Consider the following 22,827-nt stretch of genomic DNA (forward strand, 5'->3'; position numbering starts at 1 on the left):
TTTTGTGCAAAAACTTAAATAGGTTTATTGAATTGATCCAAACCAATGATCTAAGTGGCCTGAATTCCACCTCTAAGTCTGCGAGCAAACCAAAGGCAAATTGTCGGCGCGCGAAGTATAATCCCCATGAGAGAAACCAGCATAAAAACGGATATAGACTTACAGTTTTCCCTTTTTCTTTAGAATTACATACGGATGCATAATTAATAGGGCGCGAGAATAGACCTTCATGTTTAAATCATGTTTGAAGTTTCCAGTAAGTGCAGAACAGCAATCACAGCGGCGGAGGCCTGAGATGGCTGCAGCCGCCCCAGTGCCGCTCTGGGGACGGCGTCTGCCCGCTGCCTACAAAGGCTCCACGAGCACCGAGGGTGGCACAGCTGCCAGGAATACATATTTTAGCCTCCGGGCTGCTTTCAGCACATCGTTTGCATTTTCCAATCTGCACACGAACAGCACCTACAGAATCTCATTTCCAAGCAGAAAAGGCGAGCGGCGGAGACGGAGCGATGGCAGAGCGCAGCCAACCCAGAGCCAACCCCAAGAGCACCGTGCACAGACCCTGAGCTGCCCCAAGCCCTGGGGACCACACGGTGCCATCAGCCACCAGGATGCAGGGGAGCCCCACTGAGCACAGCGGCACATCGCAGTGAGGGGGGACAGCCACCACGCCATGCATATTCATAGCATCGCCGGCGAAGCAGCACGCTTGTAACATCTGGTCAAAGCACGGATATTCAATGAGGACGTCTCCAAAAAAAAAACAGCGGCGCAGCATCTCGTCTCAACACGCGTGCAAAACTTTGGTATGTAGCTGTTACCCAATTCCATACGAACCAGGTGCTTCTTCCACTGTGCAGACTGCCCACGGCAGATTTTTATGCATGAACAACAAAATGTTTCTTGACAAAAGTAGCACTCTCAGAAAAGAACACAAGAGCTAGAGAAGCTTGCAAGCCTGTATTTTGTTTTCTCGAAGGAATGGGGCAGAACTGGGGATCTGTCTCGAAAGCAGATGCATGTCAACAAAGCTGGGATGCAGCACCTCGTGGCATTGCATGGACCCTCCTGACATGGACCCTCCTGACATGGACCCTCCTGACATGGACCCTCCTGACATCTCAGGACACTCTCACTGCCCACCACCAGCCCCTCTTGTTCACAGCCCTCGGTCCCCCCAAGACACCCGGTAAGCACCAGCACTGCCCAAACACAAAACCCTTCCCCAGCAGGTATTGCAACAGGAAAGCAATCCAGTTTGGGACATCCTGGAGCGTTGTTTGCGTGCCACTCCATCCTGCTTTTCAAAGTCTATCACGTAGACACGTCAGTCACTCCTGGCTTTTGGACGTGGCTCTTTCTCCTTGGGAAGCCAACCGATGCTTTTGGTTCCCACCCAATGCATGTTCCGCTGCTGCCTGAACAGCTTGGGAACATCATCCAGGAACAAGCTTCCCCAACGACATGGCAAGGCACACATTCATACCGAGGAGCCAGTTTGGGTGTTGATGCCAAATCCCCAGTGATACACGGCGCGTGTCCACATCGCAAGCAACAAGCAATCCTCTTTGTTCATCTTCCAGTTCCCATAAGTTCCACCATAAATAAAGCCATTATCTACTGGCAGCTCCTAGCCAGCGCAGCAGCACTGCTCCCTGCATGGATGAGGGCAATTCTTAGCAGGGAAACAAACCTACAAGCACATAGCTGGGTCTTCTTCAATATCCCCTTTAGTTCTTTAATGGACTTTGTTTATTTCCCTTTCCGCGAGTCAGACATCTAATTGTGCTGAGCAAGCTGGTTAGTAATTACAGCATCTCACTAATACCAGTTACAACGCCTTAAATATATCCATGTAGGCAATTACTGCTCTGTAGAATTAGATCAGAGATTCCTTTGCATCTGCATTGGTTGCCTAGTTCAGACAACGCGGCGATTGATGGACGATGTACTCAAACAGGAGGTCAAAGGGAGAAATAGGCTTCTAATATTAAACAACCATATCTTCATAAAACTTTGTTTTATAACAAAATATCTTATTAAACACAACTTTTCCCGATGCATATCTATGTATATATCATACAGAAGTGTTGGCTTAAGAGTTCCGCTATAAGGCAGCAAAATGCCTTTCGCTGCCCAAACGGAAAATACATCTTCAGTAAAGCTCTAGCTTATAAAAGCATCATTTTATGGTACACTGCCACCATCTCCCTGCTCATGTCTTACAGCCCTGCAGCTATGGCCATCGCCTCTACTCCACCTATGGTGGCTCCTGCTCCATTTGCTATTGCTCGTCTCGATGGTGCCAGCAGATGGATGCTTTTGGCAGGGAGATGAGGCAGAAGTAATTACCTTGTCTTAAGTCCTCCCGTTTTTAATCCTTACTGTGGGTGCGGAACGAATCCCCTCTCAACAGTCCCTACAACCTGAAGATTACGAGATAACACTTTGTCCCCTCCCCATCCTACCCCACCCCACGATCTATGTAAAACATAAAGAGAAACACACAACTCCAAGGCTATAAAGGAGCTTGGTGGCGTGGACAAAAGCATCTCGGGGAAAAAAGTGCACGTGGGGACAGGGAGCATTTCAAAATTACGGTCAGGAGTTCACGTGTAACCAGAGCCCTCAGTGCACAGCTCAGAAACTTTGATGCAGTTGCTTATAACAAGGTAATTTGAAAAGTCTTCAGCTTGTCAGGATGACAGAAGAACAAGGGAGGACAGAGTGAAGCGAAACGGCTGCCTGATTTACAAGAGATATAAAGGACTGAGGGTTTCATCGCACAGGAATCCGCGCTGCGTTAGAGAAGGGCGAATTTAAGCAGCAGCACACAATGCCTACAAGGTGCATGTGGGGGGTGGGGGATCTAGTGAACACCTGCTTTACAATACACGTGGGTATAGGTGCTTTTGGACCTGCTGCCTAAGAAACTGATCCGAGTCAACACATTCTGCTAGTTTGGACCCTAAATGGAGACCCTGCAGCCAGGAATCCCCGGAGAAAGTGCCAGGTTTCATTTCTGGTGCAACAACAACAAACAAACTTCAATTCGAGTCTTGCTCCCTCCCAAGAGAGCAATTTCAGCCATTCCACTTTTGGGACACGGCGGTACAAGGTTAAGTGCTCACTGGAAGACCTTCCGGCATCGCAGGGATGTTTCCCAGCCAAAGGAGGAACGCACTCCTCACCACGTTTCTGACCCACTACCCTAAAAGCCCTCAACACAATGCCAATCTACAATTCCTTTCACAAATTAAACAGGGCCAGGCTTGCTTTGCCTGCGGGCTGACAGTGCTACAGCTTGCAGACACTGTGACACGGACACAGAAAGCAAATCTCCAAATTCATGATAGGACAGCATGGCTAGAAGCAGGAGTTTTTGAAAGAAATCCTTTCTTTCTCATAACATCCCTGCCTTTCCCTCATCTTGTGCGCTCACACCAACCAGTGGAGCTAAGTGGATGCGCTGAATGCTGAATACCTGAGCTCTGATTCAAACTGAACATTATTTCAGACCTTTTCAGTGAGCTTGAGTGTGACAAAAGGCTATGAGACAGCACCCAGATGGAAAACCAAGCTCGCTCAAACCGCAGTTGGATAGCTAGGGTGCTCTGGTGGTGCCAAAAAAAAGCACACGTTCTTTAGAGAAAGAAAAATAAACAGGTCAAATTCCACACCAAGCTGCCTCCTCCCTCATGGGCCCTAGCATTCTTCAGCTTCAACAACTGACCATTCATGCCAAATCACGAGTATACCGGAGCATCAAAGAAAACATGGGGGTATTGCACACACGGAAACACACACACTGAAGTCAGCTGTCACCTCGAGGTCACCTGCAGTGGGTGGTGGGCATGGTTCTGCCATCAGGGCACTCACTCTGGGCTAAGCCACGACCTGCTATAGAAACACAACCAAACCTCAACCAACCAACCGAAATAAAAACCTTGCAAAAACTCCTTAAATGCATGTGTGTGGGTGTGTGGGGTGTGTAGGTCGAGAGAGGCTACTTCATCCTGGGCTCCACATAGATTTTGTCTCCATCCCGAATGCCGTAGGAATGCAGCGCTCGTGAGCTGTACTTCATCTCCTCGGGGCCGAAGGGGGCTTCCTGGTCCAAGTAGAAGAGCAGCATGTTGCTGGTTGACAGCTGCACCACAGTTTTTAAGTGCTTCTTCAGTTCTGCCACAGTCTGATCGAGACGGATTGACATCTCTTCTACCTTGTCCTGGAAGTGAACCTCCACCTTCACGCTGCTCTGCGGCCGAAGATCCACGACTGCCAAGGGCTCCAGCTTCCCATACTTGGTGATCAGCTCGTGGTACCTGCAGATAAAAACAAGTCCAGAGTTACAGTACAGTCCCTCAGATGGCCATCGTACTCTTCACAAGTTGTCTCACTTTGGTTGCAGTCATCCAAGGACGCTATTAGTTTGCAAAGCACAGTTTAACGTCTGCAGCGACTGAAGAAAAAACTCAGGCTTCCTTCTCCGTTTTTCACCACATCTCTGCTACTTAAGGGAGCTGTGTTTTTCTCATACGAGGCAAATTCACCCTTGATTTGGGTCAGACAACCTAAACAGACATCCATCAGGAATAAATCTGGATTGGTAGGAGCCTGCTTTCTGCTCTGCTAGTCTGACACTTCACAGAGCACAAACCATTTCTCTAGCACAGCACTGAACAAGTGCAAATACAACCTAGAAAGCCCATCACTCCAGTTCCTTTGCCTCATGGTGTCCAGACACACTGCAGCACCAACATGAACCCTCCTGAGACATTCAGGCTGACTGCTCTCAAAACAGCTCTATGAGGGCAACTGAGCAGCAGTGCTCTGTGCCATGATCCTACAGTTCCAGAAACACCGTGACTACAGTGGGCTTTGGAAGAAAGGGAGGATAATACACTCAAAAGTCTCTACACCTCCTGTCCATTCCTTGCCAGTCGATCTCTTAAATGCATTCTGGTGACACAGTCTTGCTAGCAGACCTGCAGTGGCTCTGACAAAACTCTCACTGACACTTTCTCATTGAAAGCAAGTTCTCTAGCCTTCCTAGCCAAGGTCCAGCTCAGGGAACCATGCAGGCAGTGCAGAGCCCATCTCACCCCCCCACCACCTTCAGCTGGTATTGCTCCCACTGGGAATGCAGCACCTCCCTTGCCAGGCTGGGAAAGGGGCAAAAAGGCAGCACAACACATAATGCAATCGAAATGACAAAGGCTGAGAGAGGCAGAGAAAAGGTAACGTTTCAGAGGCCCTCCACTGTGCGCTGTACAGAAAGCTCTTTTTGTTTCCCATCTGAGCCCAGGCCGAATGTGATCAGTGCTGTGTCACTGCTCCTGTCAAGAGATGATGGGTCCTGGCAGGATGGCGACCCCTGGGAGTCCTGCTCAAGGCAGGAACGTTCCTGGAGAACAGCAGCCCCTCTGTCTGCCGGGAAATGAGGCGAGGGCCTCCAGGCACTAGGATTTCCCTTGTCTCACAGACAAAATGGGCCTTCACCAGGGCTGAGTGTCCAAATGCAGGCTGGTGCCCTGCTCTCACAGTCACCTGGCCGATACCATCGGGCTGCTTTAGAAAAGCCATTAGTGCTGGGAGGAGACGACGTGCTCCCCATGCTCTACCTGCTGGGCTATGCCTGCAGCAAGCACAAGTGCTACACCGTGCATCACTGATGGCAAGGAAATCCTCACAGTGCTGAGTCCACAGGACGGTGGGGTACAGAGTGCAATAAGAGGGACAAAGCTCCAAGCAGGCTGAGGGGGAGAAGTACCTCAAATGGGCTAGGATTCCCCAAATGCATGTTGTGAATATATAATGCTGCCTTTCATTTTCTGGCATCAAGAGAAGGCAGAACAAGCTTTGCAGCATGCTCCTCATACACTCACTGCAGTCTGTACTGAAAGTCGGGAGTGGGTGGCCCTGCCTGTGGCAGGGGGTTGGAGATTCACGATCCTTGAGGTCCCTTCCAGCCCTGGCCGTGATTCTGTGGTTCTGTGATGCTGTGGAAGACCGGATCCCCTCAGATCGATAGGGACAAAGGCACAATGAGTGTTTTGGTACCCTGGTAATTGGCACCCTGCAGACTCCCATAATCGCCCCTTGCAGCCTGGCAGGCGCTGGCTGCCAGAGCAGAGGATGCTGGAGAAAGGAGCCTGGCTACAAAGTGCCTCTGATATTCTGCAGATAAACAGCGGACCAGAGCAGAGGACTCATTAAAAACCCACAGACACAACAACGTCACTCCAGAAGCCAGCCAATATTGGATTGTACACTCAGCACTCCTTTCTAACTCACGTCATCCACAGAGAAAGATTATTTCTGTCCATTTCACTCCTTCTGCAATCCTTTCGAGCTGCAGCTCGAGAGGAGGAACAACACAAACTGGGAGGTTTACAGGGACAGAACTCACTGTTTGTTTATTGCACACTGTGCCTTGACAGCCTGGAGGGGGGGCTGCTTGCACTGGTGCATTTTCCATGCATTGCTGTTGTCTTCCCCCACTTGAGGCTGCACTGCAATGCAGATGCTATGCCCCCTGCAACAACATGCATGTGTCCTGATTTGATTCTAATGACAAATCGCCTTCAGAGAGACCACACCAGATCTGGAGCAAAGGGGAGGAAGCTCCAGCAAAAAAAACCACATACACAAAATCCTTTTGCAAAGAATAGCAGCTCTCTGGGCTGCAAGGGCTGCTGTGCTCAAGTCCAGGAACTGAACCCAGGCACGAGGGATGCTCTCAGCCATCTGCAGCCTCATTATAAAATACACTGTAGTGGAACAGCTCCTCCAGAACAGAATAACCCCCTTCAGTGACTGCACAAGTCTCTTGGATACGCTGCACAGATGAAGGGATTCAAACAATGAGCCCATTGACTGAGGAAAGGGCTTTAATGGTGTTTAAAGGTTAAGGAACTGAAGGCAGATTTCTGCCGTGCCTTGCTGCAGAGGCATGCAGTTAGCATGCTCTTCAAGACAAGCCCAGCTTCACCAGACAGGTGAGATATTAGTAACTTCTTACATGGCCAGAATATGCTTCCTGAGTTCCTGGCACTATTCAGGGAGCCAACTCCTCCACAGCACATTGCTCCCAGACACACAAGGCTCCTGTCACTGCAGTGCCCACAGACACAAATCCAGAACAACAAGCAGGAACAACGTAAGAGCCTGTCACCTATTTGTCTTCCCTCTGCTGCCCAAATCCTTCCTTCTAAGCTCAGAGCATCACATCTGTGCAACTACAATCAAAAGGCTGCTCAAACTTCACCTTCCCTCTGTACCTGAAAAACCACTTCCAGTCCAAAGGCCTTCTTTGCCTTCTCCCAGCTACCTTCCCCAGGCACCCTGAGCCTGTTTACCATTGCACCTGGTCACCCTGCTCTTCCTTCTGGAGCCACGAACACAGAAAATACAACAGCTTTCTTAGAAGTAAGATGTTATTGAGAATAACCCATTCTAGGAGCAGAACCACGAGCTTACAGCCCCCTTCCACCTCCTCCTTCCTCTCCCCTGCAATTTCTGCTTGCGCTGCTATAACTTCCAACGTTTGTTTCAATTTTTCTGCTTAGAGAGTGCCTTAAATTACAAGCCAGGACTTGTTCTCAGTCTCATCTCCCTGACTACACTGCTGCCCTTCGCCTCTGAACTGACCCCAGCACGCCTTTAGCAAATACCAGCATTGCTGGACTCATCAGTATTCGTACAAACCATCGTGCCCTCAATTCCCCATTCCAACCTTCTCATCTCCTCTCCGTATTGGCAGGCCATACACACACAGCTCTTCCAAAAAACAAGAGGCAGTTTCACCTGCAAGTTAATCTAAGGGAAACGCTGACTGACCAGTGTAAACACCTACCAGATGCTGTTCACATCTTTGCCATCTCCTTACATTCCAATTCCTCGCTTTGTCCCTACCTCTGCCTGCCCCCCATCCAGCTCTCACATGCAGTCACTCTTGTCCTCTTTTCTGTAAAGAAAGAGCTGTGAAGCTTTGCTGTTTGGAAAGCTCATGAGAGTCATGGGCTACAAGGCACATCAGTGCAGTGGCTGGGCACTCCACGATCCTTCCTCAGCCCATTAAGAAGCAGTAAGTAGATGCCAGTGTAGAGAACATACAGACTGAGCAACATCTGTCAAAGTTCATTAGTTTACTAAGATTAACAGGTCATTGGGCACACTTTTTGGCAAGGAAAAACCATCAAAGTTTCCATTTGTGAGCTTCAAAGTGAGGGGACAGCTTCCCATCGCCAGGCTCGTTCCACACACCAGATGGCCAAGAGGATTAGATGCCCTGGCCTGGCACCAGAGAACACGATCTGAACTGACTTCTGGGGACTCCCAAGCACAGGTATATTATGAAGCCACCTCTGGGAGAACAGGAAGCAATGAAGATCATGAACTGAACAGCCGCGTTGTTTAATGGCACTTGACACAGACACTTTAAGACCAAATGTCACTCGGGAGTGATTCTACCAGTCATCAGACAACACTCTAACATAACAGCATCAACCCACACAGAACGAAGGTGGCAAAACAGGAGAGAGGTGAGGAGCATGTTTTTCACTAGCTAGCCCGGATTTCCCATGTAACATCAGCTCTTTGGTTGCCTTCACTTTGGCCTCACTGCCTTTTCACTCCCAGTTCCAAAGGCTTCATACCTGAATGGCACTTCCTCCTCTGGGAACTCCATGTAATACCGGATGAAGAACCGCTCCGAGTCCTCTCGCTCCCCATCACCAACAATGCTCCCATTGAGCTTGATGATAGATGGCAACCTGCTTGCAGACACCAAGAAGTACAGCCAGTGAGAAAAGAAACCCAAATAAGGGTCACCAAGGAGGCAATCACCCCCAAGAGCTATGTGCCATAATGTTACCATCAGGAGACTGCTGCCCCCAGGAGAAAGGGAATGCAGTTTCCAAGCGCATTCAGAACTGAACACTCCTGTTTCACCGTATGCATGCATTGCTGAAAACATACTGAAAACATTCTTGGGAATGCAGAGAAGTTAAGAGTGCAGGTTTCTATTCTTCTCTTTCCCAAACAGCAAAAAAAAACAAAAAAAAACAAAAAAAAAACAAAAAACCAAAAAAAAACCAACAACAAAACCTCCAGTCTTTCAGAGCAGTGAATTCGTACAGAACTCCATCTCCTAGCAGCCACATCCTCCAATCACCAGCTCCCAGCCACTCACTGTCATGTAACAAAACTGCACAGGACAGCCAAACAACAGACCTGGCTATTAGCAGCTTCCTGCGCTCCTCAGTGGTGTAGGACTGCAGCAAAGGGATTCCAAGCAATTTCACTTCCTCGAGCTTGGGAAAAGAATTTAACTTGTCAATGTCTTCCCAGCAATGCAGACCTGCTCAGAAGAGAAGATTTGCTTACACACACGCAGACAATACGCAGTGTATCCAAGACTACCAAACAGAGGCAAACAACCTATGTGACAGGCAGGTGTCTGCTGAAGCTTCTCTGCAAGTCAGCTCTTTTCTCATGACACACTGAAAACACCTCTTTCATTTGCTTGCAAGACAGAGTAGTTTTAATTCTCCCGTGCTGTTGTATCAATCTGGAAAGATGTTCTACACTGGTTTGGGAGCTTAGCTTTTACAGCGGTCTCTGCCCTGTCATTTTCTCTAACACACTCCTTGGGACTTCTGGACTCTATTCAACTATCAGTTCACAAGCCACAGAAATGCAACGCAGAATCCCAAGATCTCAAATACTTGGAATCAAAATTGCCAGCACTTATCACAGGAGCATTTGCTCCTGGGTGAGATAGTGCTTTCAAACCCAGGTGAACAGGCTTTGCTTCCTTTGGTCAGTTTAAGCCTTTCTTATGAGGATTCTTTGATGCTTACACTGCAAAGCAGGTTAACAAAGTGTCTTCCACACAGGCTTAAGTCTCAGCTATTGCTCACACAGCGTTTAAGGTTGTAGAGAACAAAAGATGATGATGCATTAAGTACTTTTGCAGCTGAACATGTGGCAGATCTGCTGTCTCACCAGTGTGCCACAGCCCTCCCAGCAGCCTCCTCTCCACTTCCCAACACTCCAATTTTCTTTCTGGAGCAGTAGCTGAAAAATCCCAGGGGCTGAAGTGTAAAGCAGCCTCGAGCAAAACTTGTGGTGTTCTTCTGATATCTGAGGACAGGTGACAGACAGCTTAGGCTGGTGTACACTTGACCCTTACACACCACATACCTACACTTGTGCTCGTTCCACCCAAGATAAAACACAGAGATGGAAAGGCAAATAGAACTCTTTCATCCTCTCCACTGTCAGACACTTATTTATCCTTCCTCAGAATTGCCTGAGGCAGGGACAGGAAATGGAAGGAAGCTGCTAACAAAAACAGCCCTTCACCAGCTCACTTGGAGTAACTACCAGTCCATTTTGCTCTGGCTCATCACTTAGGTCATGACTGACCACAAAAAGGTAAAGCCAACAGAAATAAGCAAGTGCACTTCCTGCTTGTTTTCCTTCACTAACACTGCATTCCTCAGGTCAGCGTGCCTCAGGTTAAATGGCAGGACAGACTGGGACAAAGGTAGGTGGCCATTTTCATCTCTGCCACAGCACCAGAACCATCCAGAAGATTCAGGCTCCTGCTGTCTTCAGCTGCCTTCTTTGCAGGACTCACTGCTGACTGCAGCTTACTGCTAATGCAGCCTAGGAAGCAACCAGCCCTCAGGCTTAAGTTTCAAGCAGCTCCAAGGGTGTTTTTCACCTTCTCAGGAGGGAACATTCTGATCAACAGCCATCACAAAAAGTGCATCGCTTCAGGGCGCTCACCTGACTTGTGCAAATTGATGGATCGCAAGTTGGGGAACAGCCTTGCGAGGGAATCTTCTGACTCTTCGATGGTGGTGAGGTTGTTGTTAGCCAGAATGAGCGTGTCCAGAGATGGAAACATTATTCCCAATTTTCGAATTTCAGTCCAGTCTTGAAGATTATTGTCAGTTATGTGGAGTAATTTGAGAGACTGACAGCAAACTGGAGAACAAGACACTGTTTCGTAGTCGTTAAGGCACAGGAAGAGCTCCTCCAAGCTGCATGGGGAAGAAAGATCACATCATCATCTTAACATGCTCTGTGAAATGATGACCACCTGGGGTGCAGGGACACACACACTGCTTTAACACAACTCTCTTTAATGGTTCCCACTCAATTTGAAACCTCAGCACAGAGAGGCCCTCTGGAGCACTCCTAATGGAGTGTTTCAGCTACTCTGCTCTGCTCCCATTTGTAAGCTTCATCCACAGCTCTGCATCCCCAAATACTTTCAGCTGTACAATTTGTCTAACAGATCGTTTGGGATGGTGCTCCACATCTGTGCCTGATGAGCCACCAGCCCAGCTCCAGTGGTGACTGCTACTTGCTCTCAGTGCTTAGCACTTAATTTAATGAGATGCTTTTATATATATATATCAATATATATGATGCTTCTCCCCGCCTCGCTGGTTCTGCCAAAGTCTCCTATTCAAGAAAAGAGGTCTCACTAAGTTTTCAGACAGGTACACTCACTCCTCTAATTCCTCTTATACACACACTGGTCACAGGGGATACACTGCTGCCATCCTCCCTGCTTACAACACTGTGCAAGGAGGAATCTGGTATCAAACTGAAGCCACCGAGGACATCTGGGGAAACTGAATGCCACTGCCAAGGTGGACCATGGCCAAGCCACAGAAATCAACAAACTCATTTGCACAGAAAAGCATGATGAAATATTACTTGACTAGTGGCCAGACCCTCAGATTTACATCCCATTCAAAAGCTATTAGTGCAGGTATGCACTGCACCATTCATTCTGCAGTGAGTCACGTCCTGCATTGTCGGGATCGTTATCCATCTCTCAGTACTAGCATTTGGATGTGGAAGAGCAGCCTTGGTGGGCTTTGAAGCACTGCACAAGTTCAGCTTTTAAGCTGTTGTCAAGCCTTCACCTGGCCAGTTCCCAAGCTCTCAAAGAAGAAATTCCATATTCTTCTACTTAATTCCTCACACCCTGCTCACTCCTCACCACATCAGCTATTAGGACAGCCTTGTGTGCAGTGAGCACCCCATTCTCTGCCCAGTGCTTACTCAGGTAACTCCTGCAGGATTGTGTGGACTGTTTCCCAGGAAGCTTTGCTGTTGTTGAGCACAAGTTTGCGGACACCAGCGAAGGAGCCAGCACACCTTCTCTCTAGAACGGACAAACTGAGAGGATTGGAACTCAAGTTTAGAAACTCCAAGTGGGGAACGTTGGACACAATTTTACTGACCTAAGTGAGGAGGGAGAAAAAAAAAACACAGAAGAAAACAAAAAGAGAAAGAAAGATGTGTATCAGGCAGTAATCAGACCTTGTGCAATAATATCCCACCTCCTGAAAGGAGCCCCTTCGGAATGTCCATGAGGCTCAAGGAAATTATATGGGGGGGCTGAAATTAGGCTTGTGGATAACTACCTGAAATTCATCCTCCGGCTATTCACTGATCTGGTTTGATTGGTTAATTGCTCCTTCGCCTCAATGGTTCAATTAATTACAATCTCTGGGCAGCTTGATAAGAGAAAGAAAGAAATTCTCTGGGGAGAGGTCATAAAATCCACCTGAATGCCCAGCTGCAGCAGCAGCACAGTGCTGGGGCTGCAGCTCTGAATGCTGCCATCCCCACTTTCAGCAGGGCAGTCCTGGGCACATCTCCTGAGTTCCTGCCATCACCAACCACTCTCTCAGCTTCCCACTGCTCCCCACTAGCCACAGACTTGACTGTTTTGCCAGAAGCTCATTGTACACACACAGTGAATTCCATATTTGATTCCATTACTCTGCAAGCAGCAGCCTTCCTGCAATTGATCCAAATGCTGGGTACCTCTGCTTGGGGCTCCTTGCTTTCTCTGTGTGTATCAGGTGCTGAGGGCATGGCAGCAGAGAGGTGAGGAAGATGCAGAAAGAAGAAGGAAAAACAAAGGCAATAGGGTACAGCTCTGGTGTGCAGCATACATAACAGATCATGGGATCAGGGTAGGTGCTGACCTGAATGTCGCCAATACACAGAAAGATATGGGGCAAGGTTATTAAAGTGGTCAATTTGTGGTCACCTAAAAATGATTAAGTGAACAGAACAGCCAGGCAGCATCAATTTGTAAAGAACACATCACGTCAATCTAATTTTCCTCTCTGACTGAGTAAGTGACTCAGTGACAAGTCACATAATGGAATGTCAGCCTCCGAGGCCATCTGCACGCCGGTCACATCAGCAAGCAGAGGACTTTGAACAGCCCCTGGAATACTGCTCTAAGTTATGAGTTCAGTACAAAGCCAGCAGACACCACGAAGGCATCCTCCTGCAGAATGCCACTTGTTATATTGCCAGTGGGCAGAATTGTTCAACACTGTGCTTTCTTATTCTGTGGCTGATACCGAGGTGGGAAGGACTGCCAGCATGTACATGAGCAGAGACCAAGGCCAAAAGGTGCAAGGATGGACAAGGCACCAACAGTGGAGAGAAGAAAATTATTGATAACACAGCAAGGAGTCAGAAAACACCTCGCTGGAGAGCTCCACTCCACAAAGCAACTGGGATGGGAGAGATTTGGGAAGACTGTGATGTATGCAGGTCAACAACACAGTGCATTCTCTTGCAAATCTGTAATTCATGTGTTCCATACGTGATGCTAGAGGAATTGCTCTGCCTCACTTTGAGCTGGTGAAGCCTCAGCTCGGGGGATGTCATGTTTTGGGCACTACAAGCTTTAAGAATGAAACAGTCAGACTGGAAGGACATCTAAGCAACAAAAACAATATGGGATTTAGAACAAAAATGGCCTGCAGTGAGAAGTAAGAGTAACTGGATTTTTTTATTATTGTCCTAAGGTTGGAAAAGCAGACAGGAAAGCTCCTGAATGTGGGTAGAAAAGGCTGCCACAAAGGGAGCAGCAGCAAATGCTCCTCCATGGCTGCTGTGTACAGGGCACCAGCAATTGCCTTAACTTGCAGCATGGCAGACTTATGTGACGTGGTTTAGATTAAGAGGTTATTAGCTAGCTGGGCATCTGGAATCCCCATCTCTGGCAGTTTGTAAGAGCTGATTAGATATTTGTCTGCTGGAGACAGGCTAAGAAAACTTAATCCTGGCTTAGAAGAAGGGGCCAAAGTAGAAGGAAAACCTTTCATTTCCTGCTTTACTGTGGTTCACGCAGGGGCAGCCTAAGCAGACAGACGAAAGGGCAGCGTGTGAGACATACAGCTTGTGTGACATGTGGGTGTGCAGCAGCCCCAGCTGCTCCAAGTCTGACAGGGAGGTGAACTGGGAGCAGGGAGGCAGCTCATTGCTGTGGGATGAGGCTTTTATGGCTCACAGGACACCAAGGCTCTGACCCAGCTCAAAACAGGGATGTCTTCAGTATAAAATCATCTTCCCCGGCTCCAATCTCAACAGACAAGACTAAGCTCTCTCTGCTCCCCACCTTTTAGGTCAGTAAGGAAGCAACAGGAACAAGGAAACCTATCTCCAGTTCTGGCAACTCCAGTAACAGAGCAGCAGCACTTCTGCACACACTGGCTCTGCTACCTGTTCAAAGACACAGGAGCTTAATGTGATGGAAATAAAGTATCTTTACATTACTTGTCCTTTGTATTTAAACACTGAACACTGAGTTAAAAGCAGAGCAAAAGCTGGTGAGGAACAACAACAGATTGCAATTATTTTACTCACGTTACATTGCATTTTTCTAGCATATTTCAGCCAAGCATTTCAGAGCATTTTACAGCAGCACTCAGCACTAATTAACGAGGTTTCAAAAGTGCCCTTTGATGTAGATGTTATTAAACCCGTTTTGCAGGTGCCAAAACAAAAGAGGAGAGAGAAGAAATGCCTTGCCCAGCATTACAGATTTGGTAGCAAAGCTGGGAATTAACTCCAGCTCCTCAGACCTCTCCTGTTCTTACTCTGTTGAAAACCACCCTGCTCATTAACCTCTTGACTTTTGAAATGCCAGTTCCAGTGCTTTGCACAATAAAAAAAATATACATTTGTCACCCACAGGCCAAGATCATAAGTCAAGAAGAAAATGGAGTCAAGTGCCCGAATGGATTAAATTTATCACATTTATGGCTCTTGAGCTGTCAAACTAAATAAGCATCATCTTCAAAAATGAGTAAGAACTCACCAAGTAAACAGAAATTTCTCTCCTTCAAATGAATGAAGTACTCTTATAACCCGTGACGCATTTGCATTCATTATAGCAGCCACCAAGGCCATGCGGGGAGGTGCACACGACCATCCTACCTCGTGCCAGTCTTCCAGTTTATTGTCAGAAAGATCGAGTTCAGAGACGTGGGCACAGAAGGCAGCGATCTCGTTCTCATCCCCTGCACAGGTGATGCCACAGCTGTTCAGCACCAGCACGCTTGGAAGGTTGAGACGATCTGAAAGGGTGAAAGAAAAGATGCCCTACGGTCAGCAGCCCACGCCTTTGGTACAGACAGCAACACCTCCATCTCAGCGAACACAAAGGAGGTGTGAAATTCATCACAAGGCAATGATCTGCCCGAAATGCCACGATTTACACATACTTAAGAGATATTGGGATAAGCCTGGTTCACATGACAAATGAGCAACTTTTTGATTTTTTCTTGATGTCAATCAAGAAGTTTTCTTGCATCTAAACATGACACATCCCACAGCATCAAAGCTCTTCACTTACAGCATTACTTTCTGCCCACAGCACAGCAGCCAGGACAGTCCCTTGGACTCGATAGCCAGTTTTGGCCTGAACTTACACTCCTCCTCAGGCATCTGCTATTGCAGATAGGACACAGCACTAGCTGGAGTGTCAGCTGCACAGAGCCAGGCCCCCTTATCCTCTTGTGCTTAGCCCACATGGGCCAAGGGTATATTTAAACACTTCTTTTTTTTAAGCTCTTCCTTTTCAACAACGTGTGTGATCCTACAGCCTGGAAGAGCTTCAGTCTCTGCTCTGCCTTCTGCTTTAGTTCTGCTCTCATCTCATCTCGTGCAGGTAAACATTCTCAGCTATTTTGCAGACAAGGACTTAGAGCACTGTCATGGCCTATTTGCTAAGGCCAAACCATGACAAACTAAAAAGCTATGCATTTGTCACAGGAAACCTCTTTGATCCAAGAAATCCCCATTAAGGCAACGCAAGCCATCAGCCTTACTCTCTTCACCATACAGCATTCTCTCATCTCTGTTGAATAGCAACATTTAACAACAAGGTTTGACCACAGAGATGGCCCTTTTTCTGTGTCCTTCATTCTCGACAGCTGCATGGTTGGACAGGGCTTCTAACAGCAGGCAGTAGTCAGAGTGATTGGAGATTTCCAGTTTCTTGGCTCACTACCATTTGGCTTTCTTAAAGGATGGTGTTGTACTGTGGGGATTGGTTGTGATGGACATGTAGGTCACGCCTTGAGCACATCTGAAGGCCCAAGTGCCTTGTCTTCAGCTCCCAAACAACTCAGGTAGGCTCATGTCAGCACACAGCAGTGAGGGCACTGGCTGAAGATTCCATTGGGCTGATTTTCTGTTTGCTTTAATTTTGAGTGACGTTGTATATCTTATCCTTAACTAACCTCAGGCCCTTTTTTCTCCTCTGTCAAAGTCAGTTACTGTACATCCCATCCAGCTCCCTTCCGTGCCTATTTTCCCCCCCTTGGGGCTGGTTATGGCATAAATTGACCTGACAGAAATTTAAACTAAACTCACAACCAAAGATGGGCGAGAGGTTATACAAAGAGGCAGCAGGTCGGTGGGATAAACGGGCATCTCAGAGTCATCTGTACAAACAGAGAACTGAATGCAAACATCAGATCTTGAGGGAAGACTAAAGGGCATCAAACTAACCCAGTTCAAAGAGCATGAAATAGCAACACAGATTCTGCAGTGCAGAAGACCGAAGGATGTACATCAGCAGCACAGCACTTCAGACACACGTCTGTCTTGATATTGCCTTCAGGCAGTACAGTCAGAAGCAAAGGAGAGGGATTTCTCCTGCAGTTCAGCAAAATCATGCTCAGAGATCAGCTGATGCCGTGAGACCAGAACCAAAGCAGACCACAAACCCACTTGAGACACAAAAGAAGCCTTGCTGGAGATTCCACAGCTCAGCACCTGGCTTGATATGCAGTCCTGTGTGCACTGGACTCCCTGTGTACCCACAGGCACCAACGTGAGCTGATGGCACTGCATGATACCACTGGTATGTGGAGCAACCTCAAATACAGATCAAGCACTTTTGTATCATTCCAGCCACTAGCACAGCAGTTAACATCATTAGGCTAATCAAAAATAAGCTGCAGGGACTGCTGAGCCCCCAGAACTCAGTGCTGCACAGAACCTTCATTCCATCTCTCCCTGAAAAGATTCTGATTCTGCTGTGCTGGCAGGGGGAAATTCAGTTCATTTTTTACAGCAACCTTCAGGCACTCAACCTGCTTTCAGACTCTGCTAGTCTAGTCTCTCAGCTTTTAGTAAGAAACACATGGTGACACAGAAGGACATTTCTTCTTCTGGGCAATTCAGAGCAATTCTTCATTCAACATAAGCAAAAACAACCAAGAAACTGCTCCCACTGACACATACCTTTCATAGGTGAGCCCTGAGGAGTTGCTGGGACGTGCACACCCATACCAGGACCACGGCGATATGGGAAGTTCTCAGGGCTGTATTTCTCACAAAGAACTTGCATGAAACTCCTGCCACTGGGTTGGTCCATGCTCCTTTCTTGGACTTCTGGTTAACACAGAAAACAGAGCACGCAATCAGTCCTCATCACCTCCAGTTTTGGGAACGTAGGACAGAAAGTGACCATATCCAGCTCATGGATTTTACTTCTCCATCTTTCAAATTAAAGATTAGAGTGATATGGTAATCAGAGGGGTGGAAGAAAAAAAAAATAACTAAAACATCTCAAAACAAAGAAAATCATAAGAAAAACAAAACCACAGAAATCCCAGAGCTGAACAAAACACCCTTTAAGTCATACAGTCCTCATAAAAAGCCTCTGGGCCCCACACTCTTCCACGACCCTTCCCAACAGGACCCTTCTTGTGCTCCAAGATTCACAGGATCACTTCCATGCCTTGCAAAAGGACTGTGAGATGTTCATAGATATTCACAAACATCTGCAGGCTGCTGAGAATTGGGGAAATAGCAAAGATTGCTCGAAGGGGTGCTTTCATCCCCCCAGTTCCCTTTTCTCTACCAAAGGACACCTCACCATCAGCCTGGGGACTCCCAATTGCTGTGCTCTGAAGTCACAGCAAGGTCTTTATGCCCTGATGCAAAACAACTCTGTCATTGGCTGGAGTACCAGTGGTTATCCGTGCTCCTTTGCACTGTCAGATTAAGATGTGCTCATGATTACACCTGCATGGCACAGATCAACTCTGCCCCAGAGATGCATGCATTTCATCTGGACAGAATGAAGGAAATAAATAGCTTTTGGGTGGGGGAAAAAGGGAAGGGGGACCCACAGCACTCTGTTTGTAGAAGGACACTAAGCAAAGCAGCCTCCAGTTGGTTTGTTAAAATCAGGCCAGTGCAGTACACAGCCTGGAGCTCAACAGCCTCAGCTAGCTGGCTTCCATCAGCAGGCACACAGCATGTCATGAGCTACTCAAGTTGGAGAGGAAAGGACTCCCAGGACTCTCATCTGCACTGACAGCAGTGTCTCACTCAATGCAAGGGCAAGTATCATCACTTCCCCTCTGACTCCACACAGAGCTGCAGTTGTTCTGTGCTGCTTGCAGATCTGGGCTTCTAATTAGAGCACAAATGCTGTGTCACACCATGCTCTCAAGAACATAGGAGAGCATCACTTGGCCAGGCCAAAAAGCACGTTCTGCCAATTCCATTTTGCAGCTGTTTAATGTGTCTCAAAGATAAACATGCCCTTCATATCTAGGCAGGCCATAGAACAAACAGCACAGGAAAAAGGACTCCACACACCATGCATGGGCTTGCCTAGAGAGATAGCAGGGTCAGCTGGAAGCCCACTTGGCACAGGGGAACCATGGGGGTCAGCACACTGCTGTACCCACAGGAATGGACCCTGCTGTCCTGCTTTGCCCCAGCTACATTGAACTTGGCATTTCACATCACTCTGGGTGACAGAAGGACAGAAGAACAAAAACAATGCTGCTAACCAACATCAAATTACCATCTCTGTACACTGCTATGAACTTCTCCTTAGACTTGTTACTGGCAATGGCATATACAAAAAAGTGAATCCAAAAAAGTTCCCTTTGCTGAGACTCACATACTTACCACGGTTCATGATCTTACTGCCTACAACACCTCCATCTCAAACGACTTTGGCATCACAATAAGAGGCAAGATGACAGAAGACTGTTTTTTTTATTTTATGTGATTTTATGTGATCCATAGAGCTTTCAGGTTACATATAGAGACATCAGAGATCAGGCTTATTTAAAAACAAAACACCTTTTCTAGTCCTCAGCAACTTGGGTGCATTCACACATCCTGTCCTTTTCAGCTGCAGCATCAGAATCCTGACCTAATGACATCCACGCTCATCACTTCTGAAATGCATACATTTTCTATTCCAAGCTTTACTTTGGCAAGCCGATGCCAAACAACATCATAGGGCAGTTATTTTCTCCACAACCCCCCATTATGATATTTCATATTAATTATAACAACTTGTCACACTCCTGGCACTTCTGCATCACTGCCATTACTTAAGAGCAAGGATTAACAAAGCACGCAAAGCAAACATGACACATTTCCCATGAATGCTGCCTGCACACGAGCAGGACAGGGCAATTTGCAGGGCACACGTTTCTGTGTGCTGTCCTACCGATGGCACGAGGAACAATTCATTCTGAAACACTCTGGGCTGTCCAAATGACAGCATGAACTGCAAATGCTGCGCCTGGTCTTTGAGAGCTGCTGACAAGCAGCCCTTGTTGCCTATACTTGAGCACTGCTGGAAGGAGGTGGCACAAGGCACAGCATCTGCAAAGAGGAGCATAAGAACATTGATGATGACTGTGACAGTGCTACAAACCAACCCGGAGCAAAGGTTGTGGATGCCCCATCCCCAGAGGCATTCAAGGCCAGGCTGGATGTGGCTCTGGGCAGCCTGGTCTGCTGGTTGGCAACCCTGCACACAGTAGGGGGTTGGAACTAGATGAGCACTGTGGTCCTTTTCAACCCAGGCCATTCTATGAAGGATGATCTTTCAGAGGAATTAATTCATAGATGACAAACTCCAGTGCAACCCGGATACCTCCCAAGCTGAACCCAAGCACACACACACAGTGCATTTCAGCACGTCCACGTGCATGACAAACATCTGCCAGAAAGCAGTCAGTCCATCCCTCCTCCACGATGCGACCCAAAACATTTTCATAGAACCGTAACAATTGGAAAAGGCCACTGAGAGCATCGAATTCAGGCCCTGAGCGCCACCACAGCCAACGCGACCAGCAGAACACGGTCAAAAACATCACAACCGCACGTGGCCGCAACCAGCGGCGGGGTGAAGCCAGGGGTGAGGGCCGGGATAGGAGCGCCGTGAGCAGCAGGAAGGACAGAGGGCACCCGAGAAGCGCATCGATGCAGCACCCCGGGGCGGCTGGAGGAGCGGAGCCGCGGCCCTACGAGCGCCGTGCTGCCGCTCAGCCACACGCGTGGGCCGAGAGCCCCGCAGGCACAGCCCGGTGCCGCCACGCTCCGCATCCCGCCGCGCCGCCCGCACCCCCTGCAGCCCCCGTTCCCTCAGTCCCTCCGTGCCCGGTCCGCGGTTCCCATCGCCCGCTTCTCACGGTTCCTCCGCCCCGCTCGCCCCGCTCTCACCCAGGCCCGGCGGCCGCGTCCCGCATCGACCCGGAAACAACTCGGTAGCAACCAAACATCACGTGACTGCCCCCCGTCACGTGAGCGGGGCCGGGTCGGTCGCCATGGAAACGGAGATGCTGCCCCGCGGCTGCTCCTCCCGCACTGCTGTGGTGTCGTCAGGCGGGAGGGGAAGGGGGGCACGCCGTGCCCTCAGCCCGGGCCTCATCCCAGCGCGGCCCCGGGAGCAGCCATCATGGAATCATAGAACGGCTGGGCTGGATAGGACCTGGAGGCATTCAAAGCCAGGCTGGATGTGGCTCTGGGCAGCCTGATTGGTGACCCTGCACACAGCAGGGGCTGGAAGTGGATGAGCATTGCGCTCCTTTGCAATGCGGGCCGTTCTGCGGTTCTGATGCTTGGTGTCACGTCCCAGCACCCTGGGTCTGCCTTGCTCCTTATGAGCACTTTGCCCATTTCTCACCTGAGGTGCCAACCCATCCTTGCCGGGATGACACAACAAATACCAAACCATCCTGCACAGCCCAGCTGTGCTGCAGCTCTGCACACGAAGCCTTGGCTATCCATTTCCCAGGCATTGCTGCCCTGCATCCTGGGGCCAGCCGTAGCACTGTGAGGAGGGGTCGGAGCTCAGGCAAACATCACACATCTCCTGGCTGTGCCCAGCTCCCCACCAGCACTGAGATGCGTGCATGCCCTGATTTCCCTTTAACACATTAAAAAAAAAAGCCCTTTGCTGTTCTTTCTTATTACCCTGTTGACACAACATTGGTTTTGCTTTGTTCCCAGGCAGGCCAGCAGAAATGAACATTGCCTCACTGGCGTTCCTGTAAAAAACGTCTCCCCACACACCCTGAATGGCTTATTTGGTTCTTTTTATACATTCCAGGGAGAGCTTTGTCTCCATTTGGTTTTCCTTTCCCTGCCACTTCTGGTATCTGTTTCAGGGAGATAAAGAACTCCATTGCATTCAGAGCCTACGCTCTTGTTTCTAACAATCCTCACTGTTTTTTTTTTTATTTTGCACAGCTTACCTGTGCTATTTAGTTGCTAGAAGGAAGAAAGAACATACTTCAGCTGGCAACCTGCACCAGCAGGCTACATTTTAATTTTAAATACGCTGTAGGTGCTGCTTTCTATAGTTACAGATTAACTGGATATAACAGCCGTCTGTCTCGGTCAGTGCTGTAAGTGTGAGAAAGTGACCGGTGCATTAATTAAAGACAGTGTTAATGGGGACAGTACAACTCGGGGACCTGTTAGCACAATATAGTCTTTCACCTGAAGGTGCCAGTTTGAATACAGCCCTGGCTAGCTCCAATGGGATGCTCTTATCTGTTGGATGCCTCATTGTCTGGGGGAACTGAGTTTGATGGGTCTCAATCTGCTCCTCCTCAGAGGATGAGTATCTCCTTCCAAAGCCTTTGCAGCCCCAGTGACCTCCCTGGCAGGCTCCCCCCGTTCCCACAGCCGCCTCCCCTAGGGTTAAGCAGGCCATGGGAACCAGAGTCACCTCCCAAAAGGGGTTACTGACAGCGGTTCTCATCGACAGTGGAGCCACAGAACGAGGACAAGGCAGGAGAGCACTCAGCCCAGTGGGATCCTCGTGAGGTGACAGAGCCATCAAAGCCACATGTGGGTATTATCGTACGTTTAGAGCTAGACTTGAGCAACCTGAGCAGGAAAACCACCCTCAATATTTCAGTAAGTTCTGCTCACAATCCTTTTCTCATTACTTCATGCTTCCCATGTGCTACCAATAAACATCACTCCTATCAAGGGAGTCATGTACTGGGGTCTGAGCTGGCTCCTGAGCTTGTGCACCACAAGGGAACCCATTAACATCCAGAATACAAGCCACGCACTCCCCTCATTTCACTCCTTTCTTAGTTGGAGCAGAAGCATCAGGCAAAAATAAACACGTGTGCTCTTCAAAATTACCCACAAGGAAGATTCGCACATGGTCTGTGTTAAAATAAAGTGAATTAC

At 48.4% G+C, this 22,827-nt stretch overlaps 1 protein-coding gene across 2 annotated transcripts; it reads right to left on the reverse strand.

Moving 5' to 3' along the window:
* TBCEL (tubulin folding cofactor E like) lies at positions 1–20,877 on the reverse strand. 2 transcript variants are annotated; one of them, XM_042882361.1, is made up of 8 exons: positions 20,839–20,877; positions 17,599–17,748; positions 15,283–15,422; positions 12,094–12,275; positions 10,801–11,057; positions 9,238–9,364; positions 8,661–8,777; positions 1–4,325 (listed from the first exon to the last, which is right to left on the reverse strand). In XM_042882361.1, exons 2-8 carry the CDS (start codon positions 17,729–17,731, stop codon positions 4,007–4,009), a joined length of 1,275 nt encoding a protein of 424 aa, XP_042738295.1. In that variant the 5' UTR covers positions 17,732–17,748; positions 20,839–20,877; the 3' UTR covers positions 1–4,006. The 2 variants fall into 2 exon arrangements, with proteins under 2 accessions (XP_042738295.1, XP_042738296.1); XM_042882362.1 differs by having other exon boundaries at positions 17,599–17,745; positions 20,839–20,862.
* Between the last annotated feature and the right edge of the window lie 1,950 nt (positions 20,878–22,827).

The sequence above is a fragment of the Lagopus leucura genome, unplaced genomic scaffold, assembly GCF_019238085.1.
Source record: "Lagopus leucura isolate 7727_CA_CO unplaced genomic scaffold, USGS_WTPT01 Super-Scaffold_100034, whole genome shotgun sequence".
Lineage (NCBI taxonomy): Eukaryota > Metazoa > Chordata > Aves > Galliformes > Phasianidae > Lagopus > Lagopus leucura.

Bases quoted from the DNA above. Each gene is read 5' to 3' on its own strand.
- TBCEL (XM_042882361.1), bottom strand. From the start codon at position 17,731: ATGGACCAACCCAGTGGCAGGAGTTTCATGCAAGTTCTTTGTGAGAAA. The intron at 15,423-17,598 runs GTATGTGTCAGT...TCACCCTTTCAG, and splicing joins TCAGGGCTCACCTATGAAAG to ATCGTCTCAACCTTCCAAGC. The intron at 9,365-10,800 runs GTGAGCGCCCTG...TCTTCTGAGCAG, and splicing joins CATCAATTTGCACAAGTCAG to GTCTGCATTGCTGGGAAGAC.